This window comes from Cuculus canorus, chromosome 8 (assembly GCF_017976375.1).
Source record: "Cuculus canorus isolate bCucCan1 chromosome 8, bCucCan1.pri, whole genome shotgun sequence".
Lineage (NCBI taxonomy): Eukaryota > Metazoa > Chordata > Aves > Cuculiformes > Cuculidae > Cuculus > Cuculus canorus.
Window position 1 is genome coordinate 34,319,855 of NC_071408.1, and position 15,613 is coordinate 34,335,467.

General features: G+C 43.6%; 1 protein-coding gene across 6 annotated transcripts in view; it reads left to right on the plus strand.

Annotated features, from left to right (window-relative positions):
• Window positions 1-656: 656 nt before the first annotated feature.
• BTBD8 (BTB domain containing 8) overlaps window positions 657-15,613 on the plus strand; it is a 35,341-nt gene continuing 20,384 nt past the window's right edge. For 4 of the 6 annotated variants that reach the window (XM_054072497.1, XM_054072498.1, XM_054072500.1 and 1 more), the window contains exons 1-8: window positions 659-882; window positions 5,554-5,825; window positions 6,149-6,266; window positions 9,232-9,321; window positions 11,135-11,215; window positions 12,225-12,321; window positions 12,935-13,023; window positions 13,240-13,342. In XM_054072497.1, the coding sequence (XP_053928472.1) occupies window positions 776-882; window positions 5,554-5,825; window positions 6,149-6,266; window positions 9,232-9,321; window positions 11,135-11,215; window positions 12,225-12,321; window positions 12,935-13,023; window positions 13,240-13,342 (957 nt within the window). In that variant the 5' untranslated portion in view covers window positions 659-775. Of the gene's footprint in view, window positions 883-5,525; window positions 5,826-6,148; window positions 6,267-9,231; window positions 9,322-11,134; window positions 11,216-12,224; window positions 12,322-12,934; window positions 13,024-13,239; window positions 13,343-15,613 lie in introns of all 6 variants that reach the window. The other 2 variants (XM_054072502.1, XM_054072501.1) reach the window with 2 other exon arrangements.

The window sequence follows — 15,613 nt, forward strand, 5'->3', positions numbered from 1 at the left end:
GGGTCCCTTCTCCCCCCTTCACAATGTTCACATTGGATATAGGGAACATTTATTCACAGAAGGGGCTCCTGGGCACCAAACTGATGGAGTCCCCGTCCCCAAAGGGGTCTAACAGACATGGACGAGGCGCTCAGGGCTGGGTCACAGCGGGCAGGGACGGCCGAGCTCAAGGATCACGAGGCGATTGATTCCAAACCAAGCGATCCTGTGGTTGCAGTATTCATGAGGGTGGGGAGGCCACGGCCAGGGTGCCCAGAGTAGTGCTGGTGGCTGCCCCACGCCTGGAGGGGTTCGAGGCCAGGCTGGACGGGGCCCAGAGCCCCTGACCCCGTGGGAGGTGTTGGAACTGGATGGGCTTCGGGGTCCCCTCCCACCCAAACCATCCCATGAGTCCCAGCGTTCCCCTCACCCCGGGCACAGCGCCCCCTGCCGCCCGCTCACAGCGCAGCCGCTTCCCGCCCCTCAGGAATGCCCGCCCCGCCCCTCGGGGAGGCCTCGCCTGTCCTCGGGGAGTTCCCTCCCACAGCGAGGCCCCGCCCCTCACGGAGGCTCCGCTCCCCGTAAGGCCGCGCCCCTATCAGACAACGCCCCTCACGGAGGTTCGGCCCCTCGTGAAGCCCCGCCCCCCTCGCGGCCCCGCCCCTCTGGCGCGCGGGGGCGTGTCCGGCGCGGCGCCGCGGCCCCTCTTTGGGCGCACGGGCGGCCCCGCCCCGCGCTGGCGGGAAGGCCCCGCGCCGCGGCCGGTCGGGGCGTGCGGCTGGAGCGGCTCCGGCTCATGGCGCGCTGCGGCGGCATCACCCCCAGGGGCCCTGGGCTGGCGACAGCGGAGCGGCGGCGGCTGAAGGCTGCGCTGGCCGAGCAGCTCCGGCGGGACCTGGGCAGGTGGGCGCGGCCGGGGGGCGGTAACGGCGCTACGGGCGGGGGCAGCGGGCGCTGCGGGCAGCCTCCCCTCTGCCCCTCCTCTTCTCTCCAGCGCTGACACCCGCTAGAAAAGGCTCCGCTTCAGCGCTGTCTCCGCTTCCCCTTCCAGCGCTATAGAAACATGGAGTGGTTTGAGTGGGAAGGGACCCCAAAGCCCATCCAGTTCCATCCCCTGCCATGGGCTCCCACTGGATCAGGGGCTCCAAGCCCCATCCAACCTGGCCTGGAACCCCTCCAGGGATGGGGCAGCCACCGCTGCTCTGGGCACCCTGGGCCAGGGCCTCCCCACCGTCGGCATGAAGGAAACCCCTACTTATGTCCAGTCTAAATCTGTCCCTCTTCAATTTACACCCATTGCCCCTCGTCCCATCCCCACAAGCCTTTGTGAACAGTCCCTCTCCAGCTTTCCTGTAGCCCCTTCAGGTACTGGAAGGTCGCTATAAGATCTCCTCGGAGCCTTCTCTTCTCCAGGCTGAACAACCCCAACTCTCTCAGCCTGTCTTCGTATGGGAGGTGCTCCGGCCCTGGGATCATCTTTGTAGCCTCCTCTGGACTAACTGCAACAGCTCCATCTCCTTATGTTGAGGATTCCAGAACTGGACACAGTACTCCAGATGAGGTCTCACAAGAGAGGAACAGAGGGGCAGAATCCCCTCCCTCGCCCTGCTGGCCACACTGCTTTTGATGCAGCCCAGGACACGGTTGCCTTCTGGGCTGTGAGTGCATGTTGCCGGCTCATGTCAAGCTTCTCATCAATCAGCTATCTTCCCAGCCTTCCCACAGCATCCTCAGAGGACTCCACTGTAACTTCTTTCCCTCTGCCTCTGTCCAGCCACTGAAAGCACATGGGTACGCTCTGCTGTACCACATTTTTCTGTTATATAAAGTGCTTGTAATAGAACAAGAGACAAAGCAGGAAAAATCCGGGATGCATCCTCTAAAATGGTCTGTGCCTGCTAATTCCCTTGCTAGCAAGGTTACCTAATGAAAACAACAAAGCACAGCCACTCTAGTGTCATGTAAAAAACAAAAGTTATGGATTTGGAGACCTAGGAGGGTTTCATCAAGTTAGATGAAACTGCATCAAGAGGATGTATAGAGTTAGGAACTGTGATCATCACTGCAGTCCCAGTTGTCCATGGGTTAGGCCAGATGAAGCCCAGCTTTCCCACCAAACTGCGATTTCCGGACGAGGTGAGTCAAAAATATCCATGGGCTGGGCCAAATGCAGCCCAGCTTCCCCAAGAACCGCAGTCCCCGGGGTGAGCCATGGTGCGCTGCAAGTGCAGGATGTGGGCTGGCTGCTCCCTGGTGACCAGCACAAGGACCAGCACATTTTCCCATGGCCAGCTGTTAGCAGCTGTCCAACATCTCGCTTATCTTGCTCCAGACCTCGGGTGAGCACATGGGGGCATTGGCTGATGCTGGCCCCAGCCCATGCGCTCCTCCTTGCCTGTAAGTGCCTCTGATCCTCCTTTCAAAGAGCCAAGCAGCGCTTGTTTTTCTCCAGCGAAGCTGCAGTGGTGCCGCCTCCCTGCTATAAAACAGGGCTGGTGTTGGCGCCCATCAGCACTTCGGGGCGTGCGCGGGAGCCGAGTGTAAGCACTCGGGGAGTTTGGATGAGTTCAGGATGTGCCTGGAAAATGTCTGCATTTCCAGGCTCTTGAGATTGTTGGCCAGAGGAAGGGAAAGGTGTTTTCAAGTTTAGTGCCTAAAATATAACATCGGCCGCCCTCTCCTTGTTGGTTTCACTCATTTCCTCCTTATCCTTGTAACTAAGGCAGCAGGTGGCTAAAATGCGTATATTCAGGGTGCTGAAGTTGTAGTCAGTATGAAATGAAACTTTATTAACTGAGAGGAATATCTAAAACACAGAGTCCGTGTTGTGGAACAGGCTGATAAATGGGCATTTGTTAGGTTACTGTCAAAGTCTGGCAGGAGCACAAGCAAAACAAGCGGTAAGAAGTAAAACAGCATGGTTTTCATCCCATTTTTTCATAGCTCCATTATTACATCAATTGCATTAGTTTGCATCACATCCGTGGAAGCGTAGGCAGGGAAGACTTTAGTGCAGAACCATGATAATGCAGATTTTAAAAGTTCCAGATTATTTTACTTTGAAAATTGGGAAATAATTATTTGGAATAATTACTTTAGTTGTTTGTATACTGCTATATCATTCCTTTGTTCTCCTCATGTGAGCACTGAATATGCCTGCGTTTCATTGATCCTTGCTTTCAGTTTTGTCTGTATTTGCTGGAAGGCAAGAATGATCCCTGGAGTCCTGCATGTTCTCCTAAAATCACAGTATTGAAAACACCTTTAAACTCAGAACAGCTCGTCTAATGACCCTTTTATCTTCTCAATGTGAATTTGGATTCTTCATTTGAACGTCCCCGTATATTCTAAGCTAGGCATGAAGTGTGTTTTGTTTGTTTTTTGTTAACTTAGTCTTCAGTGCTGTTTGCCTCAGCTTTTGAATCCTCTGAGCTAGAATGTCCTGTGAAAATGTGTGTGTCAGAATGCGCTGGAGCGTGACCAGGGTGAGCTGCTTTGGACCCAGGGAAGGGAGCGTCTCTGATTGAGAAGAGCCTAATGTCACTGTTGGACTGATGACCTCTGCTAACATCAGCAGCTGTTGAACCGCAGGGGTTTCTTACTGTTAAGATGTAAATTAATTAGATCTTCACAAATCCAAAACAGTGCCTTAAATCACAGCTGGAAGTTGCCTGAGAGCTCGCTGAATTCTTGGAGCATGTGATAACTTGTAGCTGCAGTTGAGCTCCCGAGAGAAAGCTGTTGTCTTCTACAAAAGCTTGATGTTTTCTGCTTATAAATAGTGTTTCTCTGTAGAAGAGAGATACTGGTGTAGTGCTGAAGAGTTCATCTAAGTTCTAACACAGTCTCATTCCTTTTCCTGCTAGTGTTCAGCTTGTACTTCAGCTTCCCACATTGAAATGATCTTTCCTTGGGGATTTAGGGATCCTATTTTCCCACAAACTATATCTGGTGTGCATCTCCGTGGGACATTACTTCCTCTGGACCTCTGACTCTCTTCATCAGGAGAGATGTAGGCTATGTGTCACTTGAGCGTTGAGGGCTGTGCAGCTCTTCGTTTGAGCTTGATTTCTTTGAGTTTCTGTTCTGGAGTCCGACTGCCACAGAGCTGGAAAACACAGACTTTGAGTACTGGGAAGCAGAGTGAGCAGGGAAATGCATGGAAGTCGTGGGCTTGAATTTGCTAAAGAACTGCACAGTCTCCCTGCTCCAGCAACAACCTGTGGTCCTGTTCTTGTTAATATGGCGTGCCATGACTTGTCTTTGCCTTGTGCCGTTGTTACTCAGGGCTGGAAAGAGAGCAATAGATGGCCAGTCCGAGTTCCCAGCTCAGGAGTTGTGACAGTACATACGGGTATGACCACCTTAACAACCCATGTAAAGAGGGTCCACCAATCTTCCTCTTTCAATATGATGTTTTATTACTCCTGTCACACGTTTTTGTAGTCCTTGCTTTCAAAATCTAATAAAATAATAAAATTCTTATTCCCCACGTGCTCATTTCATGTCACTCTATATTGGCGAGAAGCTGTACCATGCAGACAAAAACATTCTGCCTAACTCAGTCCTTTGAATACAGGACTTCAGAAGGAAAATGGTTTCTTCATCTGGTTTCTCTGCCCCTTTAGAGGACAGTGTTACTCTGTGCCCAGTATGGGCAGTAAAGCCTCTTTGCCGTGGCGTGGGTGACAAGTGCAGATCTGTAAGTACATGTCTGCTGAACCCAGAGTGACTGTAGCTCTTCTGTTATGCTTCGCTAACTTCATCTGTACGGTATGGAGCCACAGATACAGCCTGTTATCTGTTCACAAGCTCTTTGTAAGGATCCATTCAGTTGCGGGAGTGCAGTGTCTTTCTATAAATATGAGATCTTTGCAGGAGCAGACTGCGGGCTTTGTTAGCCTTTCCAGATCTTGAGCCAAAAATAGGCTGGTGAAACAGATGGGAAGTGGGAAGCTGGAATTCCTGTATGGGCAAAGGAGAAGCTCTTGGGTAACGTTAACTGCAAATGCTCATGCTTTCAAGCACTTCCTTTGAAATTACAATTTATAGCTCTAACACCATTCATTTATATCTTTGTACCGTTCTTGTGGGTTTGTACTTGTAACCTTGATGTTAGAAGGTTTTTATATTTGAGGGGTTGTAAATTTGATGGTATTAAGGACAATCAAATGCCCTTCCTTGGTCACACTAAGATTTATAAATCAGTTACCTGTTGTTACTGACAGCTTGCTTCTGCTTTTGCTGGTAAGTGGTTACAGTAGATGAACTAGAAAGAGCAGACAGAAGTGTCTTAAATTAACAATAGTAAGGTGAAAGAAAGAAATCAACCTTGCTTCCTTTTAACTGGGTATTACGTTTTACTGATAATGCTTGTTTATGCTTTTTTAAGCACTGCATAAATAGGTTTTCCAGAGATACAGTTTTAAAGGCGAGGGAGTATTGTTAAGTACTGTAGAGTCCAGCTTTTGTTTTCTGTTTGTGAACTTTGTTAGGCAAAAAAAAAGTCACCTTTTATTTGTTTCTTTACTCCTCTAATTTTTTAGTTGATGGAAACTTGGTGTCATCTTCTAGGCTTGTGTATTCATCTGATAAAAATCTTACTGAAGCCAAGGACCTGGCTGTGATTAAAAAGCTATTGGAACCCAAATTGATGCAAGAAGACAACATCGCTGCTCATCAGAGCACTCAAACAAACGTCAATTCTCTTGAAGATGGCAAAAAAACACCTGCTTATCAGAGTACTCCAAGTGGAGCTGTGCAGAAAGAAGTTGCTTGTTCATCTTGTATTGAAGAGGGAATTCCAGAAGCAGTCGTTGATGCAGAAAGCAGCGAAGCCGCTGCAGGTAAGTTTGGAATTCTACTTTTGGATATTTTATTCTCTGTAGCAACAACAAACTGGCAGCATAATCTCATGAAAGAGGAACTGTATCACTTCTGTCAGTATCAAATCTGAAGCATTGGTCAAATTTCCAATATCTCATGTCAAAACAAGAGGGAAAATGCACATTCTGGAAACCTTGCAAGGACAATTGTGGCTTGAATATGCAATATTAAAAAATTCATTATGCTCAGATTTTCTTTTCAAGTATTCTGAGTTGTCTCTGTACTGTCAGCAATCCGGTCCACTTCAGACAAAGTGAAAATAGCCATTTCTCCCCATTTGCAGGTAATTCCACACTAGAAACTGCATCTGTGCTAGGAGAAAACTTACTGATGCTCTACAAGAAGTGCTGTTGCCCAGATATCACTCTTTGCGTAGAAGGCAAGCATTTCCAAGCTCACAGGTACGGAAGTTTTTACATTTTTCCACCAAAATCCCTCCAGTATGAAATCCTGCTGATGCTGTGCATCTATAGGAAGTGATTTCTGGTGCTGTTAGCCGGCTGTGAACTGTTAGCATTTAGGTCTTGTGTGAGAAGTGCCATAGTTTGATACTAATGAAAATTATTTCTCTCCTTAACAGCAGCTATTGTGAGAACAATTGTGTTTCTAGCACTCTTGAGATTGCCATTGTAAGCTCATATAACCAGTATGTACTCATATAGAAATACTGTGTAGGTTTTCTTTGCTAACCTTTTCTTAAATAATCTGTGCTCTCTGAAGAAAACTAAAACTATTCATAAACTAATCAGCTATTAATGCTGAATAAAATTACCACACAGGTATTCATATTTCTAGAGTGAGAATTATATTTTTTGTTCTGTGCACACAGGATCTGATTTTGCTTTCATTGCTTCAGTGATGTCAGTATGAAGATTGTTAGCAGCTTTTATTAGGCCTAAAGTCCAAGGCCATTTAAGAACTTTGACTCATTGGAATTTTGTAGCTTGGGAAAGCAAATCAAAGCATTGGTGCCATTCCCTGTACCCCCCATGATAGGAATCACTTTGCACTTGAGAGAGCAAACTAGAGAGCATGTATTTTGTCCTTTTGAGCATATAACTGAGAGATGCTGTAAAAAAAAAAACTCCGCTATTTTAAGTATTTTCTCAACACAAAACTGGTGTGGAGGGTTATTTTATGACATGACAAGCATCTTCACAGAAGATGTGTCAAAATAGTGTGTATTCGGGGTTATTTTATTTTTTTTTTAATCACAGAATTAGGATATATACCAAATTTCTAGGATGTAGTGTATTTAGGTGTGTTTTTTCCTTCTGGTCTACAGTATAAGAAAATGTGTTCTCAGTCTTTGAGAAACAAATGCTTTAGCGCACAAAGTCAACAAAAAGATTCCATCAGCAGAGCTGCTTTAATGTAGGCCACTTGCCGCCCGGAGCACTGGATCTGCCCTAACCAGCAGCCAAAGTATGGCAGTAAATCATAGAGGAAAAAAGGAGCTTCTGAACTAGCACAAACCTTGCTTGCTTTGGTGCTGCAGAACGTCAGCAGGAGGAGTGGATAAGAGAAATCTAAGAACTTCAGATACAACTGTGGTGAAAGCACCAGCAGGATTGATTTACTGTAAGGGGTTTTTGAAGTTCTTACCAGAAGGCCGTTTAGCCCCCACGCTCTCTCACCTGCTCATCTTGGTATTCCCTGCTTTCTCTATGAACTTCTAGCAGACCTCACAGTGTGAGCAGTGTGCTTGGAGAGATGCAAAGGTCTGTCCTCCTCGTGCTGTGCTGTGCTCTTGCAGAGCTCCAGGTGCTGCGAGTCCGTTTGTTCAGTAGTGGATGTGTGGCACAAACCGTGGCTGTAGGAAAGCGCAAATAAATTCACTTACCAATTTATTTGGTATCTGCATGTATTTTTCAAGTAGTGATGTATATGTAAGTAACACGTACTTGTCTGTATTCTACTGAGTATCTGTCTTATTTAAATGAGTCTCTGAAATACCCTCTGCCCTGACAGCTGGTCTAGCCCCTTGCGTTACCCAGACTTATTTGGATGATCTAGAGTTAGCATACTTCATCTCTCTGTGACACTGCGTTGTTGTATCTTGTGAAAACAGGATCATGTGTGTATTTCAAACTTCACATGTTAAAAATTGTGGTGTGATACGCATTTACATGTGGACATAGTCACTGCAATATGAAACGTTCTGAAAAAGTTTCGTTGTTATTATTATTGATGGATGAATCACAGGAGGAATGGGTGAGAAGTTCCTGATTTAAAGTATGCAGACTTCAGAAGCAGGAAAAGGGAAGAGAGAGGAGGGATTTCACAATATATAATGACTAGAAAAGATACCATAAATAGCGTTCTTCTTAATGCTTCCTACGCAAAATGCAAGTGCTCTGAAACACTTCAAGAGCCAACCAATACCTGCAAAAGAGAGGATTCTCATGCCTAATAGAATACTTTGCTTTTTCTGCCGAAGAAAATACATCACAAAGTAATTCTGTAAATAATTTGAAGCTTAGTAAGTGTCAGGAACAAAATGTATATATGAGAATATTATCTATGGCTGCAATAGCCCTGATAAGATACGTAAAGGCTGACACTAAAACTGATGTCAGTCTGGGAGGCCGAAATCACAAAGCAGTTCTCGCCCACTGTCGTCTTTTCCTTTTTGCCCTTCCACTTCCACCTTAAGAAGCTCCTCTCACATAGGTCTTTGCATCTGTTTTTTTGAAGACTGAAGATACTGAGCTGCACAGACTGGTCTTGGGATTCTTCATTGCCTTCGACATAAGTAGCAGTAAATCGAATTATCTCCTTTATGGCCATTGATACCTTTTCAATATTCCAGGGCAGTAAGTCCAAACAGAAGTGATTGATAGCTCTTCTCAAACAGTGCTGGAAACGCATCATGCTGTGCCAGATGTTAGCATCCGGTTAGACTGTAGGATGTGCTGGGAGCTGGCCAGCTAATTTTAAGAAAAGCGTTATGCTTCTCATTTTAATAATTACACCTTTTGTAATTTATAAAGAATTTAAGAGATTCATGTTATAATTATTTGGCAAAAATGTGACTGCATGAACAAGGTTATTTACTGTCATTTGGTAAATATAACAAGAAATAAACTTGCAGTTTTCCTATAATAAAAAGAGAAATGCTTGTGATAATTTCCTCTACATAAATGTCAGAGTCATACTGGAACTCAGCCATAACTGAGACATTTAGAATAGTGTGTGATTTTTTTTCTTTCGCATCCCTTGTGACTCTAGGCATGCTGGCAGGAAAGGCATGCGGTGTACACTGGCACCTTAATGCCTGAAGGACAGAGGTTTCCGTCAATGTTATCACAGTCTCATAATAAACATTTGTGCCTACTGGGGTGATGTTTGCTTTTTCTCTTTCAGGGCCATTTTGTGTGCCAGATCACGTTACTTTGCTGCAATGTTGAATGGAAGCTGGGCTGAGAGCTCCCAGGAGCGCGTCACTCTGCGAGGGTAGGTGTTGTCTGCGTGAGCCATGTCGGGGCAAAGGTAGGAGATTCACAATCACTGCAGATCTGTAAGTGCTGTGTGTAGAGTGCTGATGATTGGGCTGCCTTGACACTTCCCTCGGTACGTTCCTCGAGTGCTGTTCTAACCGCAGTGTGAAACTGTGTTGTGTGTTTGTTAATACTGTCCTATGGGTCAGGGAAGAAGGATTTTCATCAGCAGAAGAATACTGACCCTTTTTGTAGAGTAGGTTTTGGTATTCACAGTCAGTTTTACAATTCTCTCAGTTCATGTTGTACGTGTTATGAAACTTTTCATGAATGTAAGAAGTGTAATTTATTTTCATACCTATTTGTACAATAATAGCGTATTTATGATGTAGAACAATTACATTTCTTAAGTAGTGTTTAATAATGATATTTCAGTGTCATACGCTAAAACAGTTTTGACCAGTGGGCTTTGTGAGAGCTGAAAATGACAGAGTGTAGGATGAAAATGTAAGACTTTGTAGGTAAACCAGGGACTGCCAGGTCAGTTATGTGCAGTATCAGAAAAATTATGTGGCAAAACATAATTGCTTTGTGTTAATATAAAATGGCTTGGTCAAGGGTTGGTGATTCTAGTTTTGACAGTGTAACAGTATTGCTGCAAAACCAGGGAGGTTATCTGTTGATTTGATTATAAGTTCCTAACCCTCATCAAACTGTACTCGTCCAGTTGTTTCCTTGGCTCTTGGGCTGTACACGGTGTGCTCTAGAGGCTGATCATCAGTTGTAACTGGTATTTACGCTCCTCTCCCCATCACTGGTTTCTGTATGGCTGAGAAATTTTCACCTCTGTTTTTCAGTAGAGGGTTTCTCCAGAGAAGTACTTCATCTCTTTATGAGTACAGTCTCACTCCCATTTCTCATCATTTCTATCTTTTTAAACAGTTATAAATAAAGGCCATATGGTTTATTCTGAAATAATGAGAATTCTGCCGAAGATAACAGCTGTCCAGACTGCAGGGAAACTCTTTCTTGCTGATTTTATGGCTGTCATGTACTAATACAGAGAGACAACTGTGTTGGGTTTGCTTCTGAGTGTGCTGCAACCTTTTTTTTTGCCTTTTGTTTTTAGTTATCAGTGTCTGTTGCTTAAACATGTTGAATGCTTTAAAGGGTCTTAGCTCAACCTGCACGACTGTGTTCTGTTTATAGCGGTATACACAGCACCGTGGGCTCTGAGGGTTGCATATGGAGCTGTGTGTACGTAGGCACAATAAATCTGAATCTGGGCATAAAGGCTTTATCTAAATATTCCGAGATGCGACATTCCTACTTACCATCGTAGAAAAAGTATTAAATATATTTTTGTTGTGGGAGAAGCTTAAATGTATTTCTAAAACCAAGATTTTAAAACAGCTATTAAAACAATTTTAAAAAATATAGTTGCTTAATAATTGACTTATTGCTAGTAAAGAGCTTATTGCTAGTACAGAGCTTGGAGATGATGGAAAAAAGATCCTTTCTGCATATTATCATTGTCAATAATCTAGGCACGGTATTGGTCTGCTTATGGCTTGAAGTCAAAGATTTAAAGTATTACAAAGTTTCAGCAAGACTACTGAGTAGCAAAATTCACCCAAAATCTAGTGCTTTTAGATAGTTTTAAATTGCAGAAATCCTGAAAACACCTTTAATTTTATCAGACCATTCCCTTCCACTCAGAACGGTTGGAGGATGTAGCAGCCTTTTGACCAACTTCGTCTGGCTGAGAAATGTGGTGGCGTTTATTCTGGTCATGTCTTTATTTGTATATTTTCTTTCTCTTTTTGTAGTATAAGCCATGAAGAAATGAATGTCATCTTGCATTTTATTTATGGAGCTGTTCTGGACTTCCCAGACAAAGTCGATGTTGGGTATATGTCAACTTTCATTATGTTTAATTGTCATTCTGTGCTTGTTCTGTATTTCCTCAGTTAAAAGTCAAAAGGAAAATTCTTCTTCTAGTTTAGATAAGATGTCAAATATAATGATTGCTACACCTAAACATGCATGAGGAAATTCCAAAAATAAAGCTGTTGAATAAATCTTGTCTATTTGGCAGCTACTGGAAAAGGTGGGCCAGGTATTTTTGGACTATTATGTAAGAAGAGTGAAAAACAGGAGGGTGTTTTATACCAAAATAATTCCCAATTTGCCTGTACCTTCCTTTGAGATGTCAGAACAATATGTACAATGTGTGATAATAGAATAGTTAATATCTGGAATCTCTTTGTAAATAATCATTTGAGTTGATGGGAAGGCTGAGTAGTCTCGGATCCACAAAAACAATACATAGCAATTGGTATAAATGTTGGCATTTACTTCTGGGTAGTTTTTAGTCAGTGTTACACATAATCCTGAATTAGCATACTAAGTTCTGGAATGTGTGAGTTATTTCCTGAAGCCATTTATCTGTCAGCTGTTGAGCTCTGACACTAAGTATTAAAACACTACAATTTCCTAATGGTAGAAATGGTTGTTCAAATCTTATCTGTCTAAAATAATCATAGGGAATTGCTTATAATGTCAATGTTTAGATAATGAATTGATACAGAAAATGAAACTGTGTTATTGATTATGTAAAATAATTAATAGTTTGCTCACTGTGCTGTTTAGTGTTTGGAAGCGACATGATTCTGACACAATGTCATCGATAACATCTTATGTAATCCTTGGAAAAAAATAAAATGCCACAACTCTGTTGGCACAAGCTTGTTTTGTACTTGTTACCTGTAACACAGAGAAGCTGAGAGTCTTCCAAACAGTTTCTGGGGCAGTGGCTGCGGCTGAGTTTATAAAGACTGGGGCTGGGGGCTGGAACTTGTAAGCAATATGCATCTATGGAGATGGTTTTTGACTCCTGTTGTGGCTGTTTCTCCTTAGACGCATGCTGGGCATTGCAGATATGTATGGGCTGGATGGGCTGAAAGAAGTGGCGATCTACATTTTGAAAAGGGATTATTGCAACTTTTTCCAAAAGGTATATCCGTTCTCATGGTTTCGTGAACTGTAAAGCCTAGGAAGAATTTCCGTTCTTTTACCTGAGCACTGCTTTGACAAGACACATAACCATCATCTGGGTATGAGCTGAAGTCAGCAGGCCCTGTTCTTGGATGTAGATCTGCTGAATTTACTGGGATTGGTGATGGGAGGGAGGCCTGTGCTATCACCCATCTGTTTAGGGACCATGTGTAAACCATAACTGATGAAAAGCAGTATTCCACACGAGAAATTCAATATATGCATGGAGTATGCGTATGCGTAATAGTTCTTAATAGGAATATGGAAATACTGTGTGTTTGCTTATCAGATTCCATGGGTGTGTATTTAGAAGATATTTCCGTTCAATTAAAATCAGCTTAAAAAGGCACAACTGCTTAGAGCTGACCATTTTCGCGCATTGGGCTCCCTATGCTGAATCTACTTTATTGACACATGTGGAAGCAGAGGACTTTCCTGCTCTATATAAAGGCAACAAGTGTAAATACTATGGCAGCGAACAGCTCTTCTGTTTGAACTGAAGATTTTATACTTCTGTACAGTTTCTCTAAGTCAGAATGTACAATAATTGTGATATTTGCTAACTACCCTAGCCGGTTCCTGGAAGACAGCAGCCGGTACTGGAATGCATGGCTATTGCACATTCACTGGGAGTGGAAAACCTGTATGCTGCTTGCATGAAGTAAGTAAAACAAAATAAATTATGGTTCATGGCTCATTTCTCTGCTTCCTGTTGAAATTATTTTACTTTGTGGGATTGCATTTATTTTGGCATATAAAGCATTCATGTTTTAAACACGTTTTTCTTCACATTATCTTAGAAGGGTTCCGGATGCCAGCAGGTGCAGACAGACCATTTTTCATTTTCTTTACCTAACAATGGCTCTTTTTTCAACAGATGGGTAGGGAAACATTTCGCAAAATGTTTGTCGGAGAGAAGCTTTGCCAGTTTACCAACTGAGCTTCAGAACAACTGTCTCACCATGTTGATTAACTCTTTGGTAAGTAGTACATATGTGAAAATAAAGCAATGTGGATTTTTTTCCTTAATTAGCTGTGCAATGTAATTTAAGGGATAATAAATACAGTGATGCAAAACTGTAGTACACTTATACTGTGTTGAAGTTCCCATTAAAATAACAGTTTAAAACAAGATTTTGATGTGCAGATGTCATTGTTATCTTCACGGCACACGGTCTAGCGACAATCACATCCAAGTCCAGCATAACAAGACAAAACACAGCTGTGACATCATGGTTCAGTGTTATGTGCTCAGGTAGCGAGGAACAGCCAACTGCTAATCAGTTTCTGTGTGAGGTGATGGCATGCATCGCTGGGGATGCCTGTTTCCTCTTTGCCTATATGCTAATTTGGAAAAGTGCCTTTTTTTCAGGCTTCAGGGATCACTGGCTATCAGTGATCACAAGCTGTTTGGTTACAGGCAGGCTGACCTCTCAAAAATAAAGTAACAGTGTACGTATCTCCTGCTTCCCAGATAGCAGTGTGGCATTTGGTCCCCTCGACATTCAAGGTTCATTCCTTGTCGCACATACTTACATTGTTCCAATTTAGATCTGCCTCAACTTAAATACTTCCTAATTGTGTCTCTGTGTGAAACTGCCCTCAGAGCTGACTTAAAAGGCCTAGTTCAAATCAGTTACTTTTAACAGGAATTTGGTCCAGAACTGGGTAGAGGAGTTATAGGTAAACCTGTGCAGCCACCGCCAAGCGTGACTGTGTATGACTGTGAAGTAGGTTGGCATACACGGTGTCCTCTAGCCGCATCTGGTAGTGTTCACAGGATTAAAGGGCTGTGAAGGCTTCTTGGGATGTTTTTTCTCAGGATGTCTGTGATGGAGTACTTACCCCATCGGGTGCTGCAGCTGCAGGTCAGCTATGAGTTGTGGCTGCTTCTGCGTATTCTGGGGACAGCCTAAAGAACAAGAGAAGCTTGAGAGTATCCACAGTTATAAAAACTGAACAGTCCTTCTACCAGAATGCATTATTTTTAACAGAATAAAGGTAGTAGCTGTAGCTCTTAAGATCCTAGGTGTTCTGTCATTGTATCAGATCTAGTTGTTTCTAGAATGTGTGCAGAATATAGACATAGTTTTGTGCGTCATAGATTGGATAAATACCTGAGCAGTTTTAAGTAAGGTTTTCAGGGTTATAGATCAGTCCATGCTGATCTACAGGTGTTTGTAGTCACCCCACCTGCCATCTCCAAGCCAGCTCAGGTGTGCAGAGTAGACAAGTGTGTGAGCAGACACAGCTCCGGGCTCCCGCCAGGCACCCCCTTGCAGCGTGATCAGGACCCCTTACAGGTAAACCCAAGCCACCGCAGGCCTTCCTCCCCCTCTGTGCCTGTTACATCAAGATGCATGGTTATGGTTTGTGTTGAATACATGAGCTGTATATAAGATTCAGGTGGTTGCAGAGCAGTCGTGGTGCTGCTCCAGCTGGGTACTTGGCACTCTGGAGGGTTTGTGCAGCCTGGACTCAAGTGTGTTCTGGTTCCCAATTTACTGATTTAAACTCTGTGTTGGTGGGTCTTTGCGAGAGTCACTGGTATTTTTAGGGACTGAAGCCTAGAAAGCTTTTAGAATTGCGAAATGAAACTATAAAGCCTAAGCCGCTTCTGCCCACGGGCGCGTTCTGGTGATCATTGAATTTTGAGCTCTTCAGACACCCAGGCCAGAAACCCATGAAGCTCCCAATGGAGTTCTTCGCAATCTGCTGAAACACTTAATGCTGCTTGAGGAAGAAAAAAAAAAAAGGTCTGACATTCGTTTTGAAGGGGCTGCTGTATGTTTTAAGATCCTCTTTTCTTTGCTACAGTTCTCGGCTGTAACACTTTAACAGTTAGACCTGGTTAAACAGTACAACTCTACTGATCGTTTCATTTATGACCTTGGAAATGTGCAAGGTCAGTAATGAGAGCAGTCCTTGAAAGGAAGAAGAGGTGTGAAGACAAGGTGGTTGCTGATTGGGAGATCTCTGGGAAGCCAAATAATGAATGCAGACGTTAAAATGGGAGCACAGCGTAAACCACTCTTCAGGTACCTATCCTAGGTGCAAGAAAATGACTGGGTTTTAGCTAAGTAAATTGGATTCTGCTTTAGAATGGTTAGGACAAAATACAAGAGGATTCATTCAGAGCCACTCCTACAATGTGCTGATTTAATTAAAAGTCAATGAAGACATTTTGTATTTCACTGGAAGAGTCTAATGGGAGTAAACGCTTATTGCCAGTGAGCAGGGGCAGAATTCTG